The following is a 1,747-nucleotide window of genomic DNA, read 5'->3' as shown; positions in this document are numbered from 1 at the left end:
TCGAGACAGGGTTTCTCTGTGTAGCCCTGGCTGTCCTGGAACTCACTCTGTAGACCAGGCTGGCCTCGAACTCAGAAATCCGCCTGCCTCTGCCTCCGAGTGTGCCACTACGCCTGGCCATTTCTATGATTCTTAATCACAATTCTTTGAATGTTTGAATTTTACTGTGTCACCAAAGTACTGCACACTATCAAAGGAAATAAACGTTTTTTTTTTCATTTAAGGTTCATGAATTATTAATGCCCTAAGAGTGTGTCTGTTCTAGAAACTGATAAAAGTGTTTCCTGACTCCCAAGTTTCTCATAGTTGGATGTCTGAGCAAACCAGGAAAACCTTTGTCAAGACATTTCAATGGTTAGCCTAACTTCTCGTCTCCTCTCGCTAGCTTCTTCCATCTGTGTCCATCTGTGTTCAGCATGGAGAAGCAGAACACCACTGCTGGGAAGGAGCTTCAGCACAGGACCCGAGCAGAAGTTCCAGGAAAGGAAAGCTGGCAGTCACAGGCCTACACCCTTGGGGCCATTTCCAACTTTATGTCTACTTTCCTGACCTTTCCTATCTATAAGGTTGTGTTCCGGCAGCAGATCCATGCTGTGGCAGTGTCAGAGGCTGTGAAACAGCTTTGGCATGAAGGCCCTCAGTACTTCTACCGGGGCATCTACCCTCCTCTTCTCTCCAAGACTCTCCAAGGGACTCTGTTGTTTGGCACTTATGATAGTTTGCTGTGCTTTCTTTCCCCGGTTGGGCCACACTCCCTCGGACAGCGCTGGACTGCAGGGCTCATGTCAGGTGTAGTAGAAGCTGTAGCACTCAGCCCCTTTGAAAGAGTACAGAATGTGCTTCAGGATGCTCGAAAGCAAGCTTGCTTCCCTAGCACCTTCAGCATTCTCAAGGAATTCAATTCTTACGGGCTTTGGGGGAGGCTGTCACTGGGCTATTATCGGGGTTTCTGGCCAATCCTTGTCAGAAACAGCCTGGGAAGTGCTCTCTATTTCTCCTTCAAAGATCCTATCCAGGATGGCTTGGCAAGGCAAGGCCTGCCCCATTGGGTTCCTGCTTTGGTATCTGGTAGTGTCAATGGAACAATCACCTGCCTGATTCTGTATCCTTTGATGGTGCTAGTTGCCAATATGCAGTCTCATATTGGCTGGCAGAGAATGCCAAGCCTGTGGGCCTCTGCCCAAGATGTATGGGACACTCGAGGTAGAAAAATCCTTCTGATTTACAGAGGAGGATCCCTGATCGTCCTCAGGTCCAGTGTGACATGGGGCCTCACTACTGCTATCCATGACTTCTTGCAGAAAAAGGCTCACACCAAGAAAGAGATGAAAGACTGACTAAAGGAAGTGCGGTTATGGTCTCCTTCTTCTAAATCTTTCCTTGTTGGTCATGTATAGTATATTTCATTGGCTTGGTTACCTGAAAGAGCCACTATCTATAAACTGTCACTACATGGGAGAAGCTCCTAACTTTCCACCTGTTAGTCACAGACAAAGCCTACCAGGATTCCTTGGTCAAAGAAAGTCTCCCTAGTCTATGCACAGCTTCAGTAGCCTGAGAACCTGAAGCCNTTAAATAAGCTGTAGCCCAGATTAAAGGTCATTCCTTCAAGGAATTTCTTTTTAAAATAAGAGGAAACTTTAAAAGAAGAGTCTGCTCAGTACTGTAAATCTGGGGTCCTTCTGTGTGTCCTTCTGACCAAACCGAATGGACCTCCAAGTTCAAGGGACTACACTAGACTTTGAGG

At 46.9% G+C, this 1,747-nt stretch overlaps 1 protein-coding gene across 1 annotated transcript in view; it reads left to right on the top strand.

Moving 5' to 3' along the window:
- Slc25a53 (solute carrier family 25 member 53) overlaps nucleotides 1-1,380 on the top strand; it is a 10,482-nt gene extending 9,102 nt beyond the window's left edge. Inside the window, exon 2 of the mRNA XM_021188399.2 lies at nucleotides 386-1,380. Within this exon, the coding sequence (XP_021044058.1) occupies nucleotides 417-1,337 (921 nt within the window). The 5' untranslated portion in view covers nucleotides 386-416 and the 3' untranslated portion in view covers nucleotides 1,338-1,380. The remainder of the gene's footprint in view (nucleotides 1-385) is intronic.
- Nucleotides 1,381-1,747: the final 367 nt, after the last annotated feature.

This window comes from Mus pahari, chromosome X, assembly GCF_900095145.1.
Source record: "Mus pahari chromosome X, PAHARI_EIJ_v1.1, whole genome shotgun sequence".
In the NCBI taxonomy this organism is placed as follows: Eukaryota; Metazoa; Chordata; class Mammalia; order Rodentia; family Muridae; genus Mus; species Mus pahari.
The sequence above is the reverse complement of the archived record's forward strand: the minus strand, read 5'-3'. Positions and strand labels throughout refer to the sequence as shown.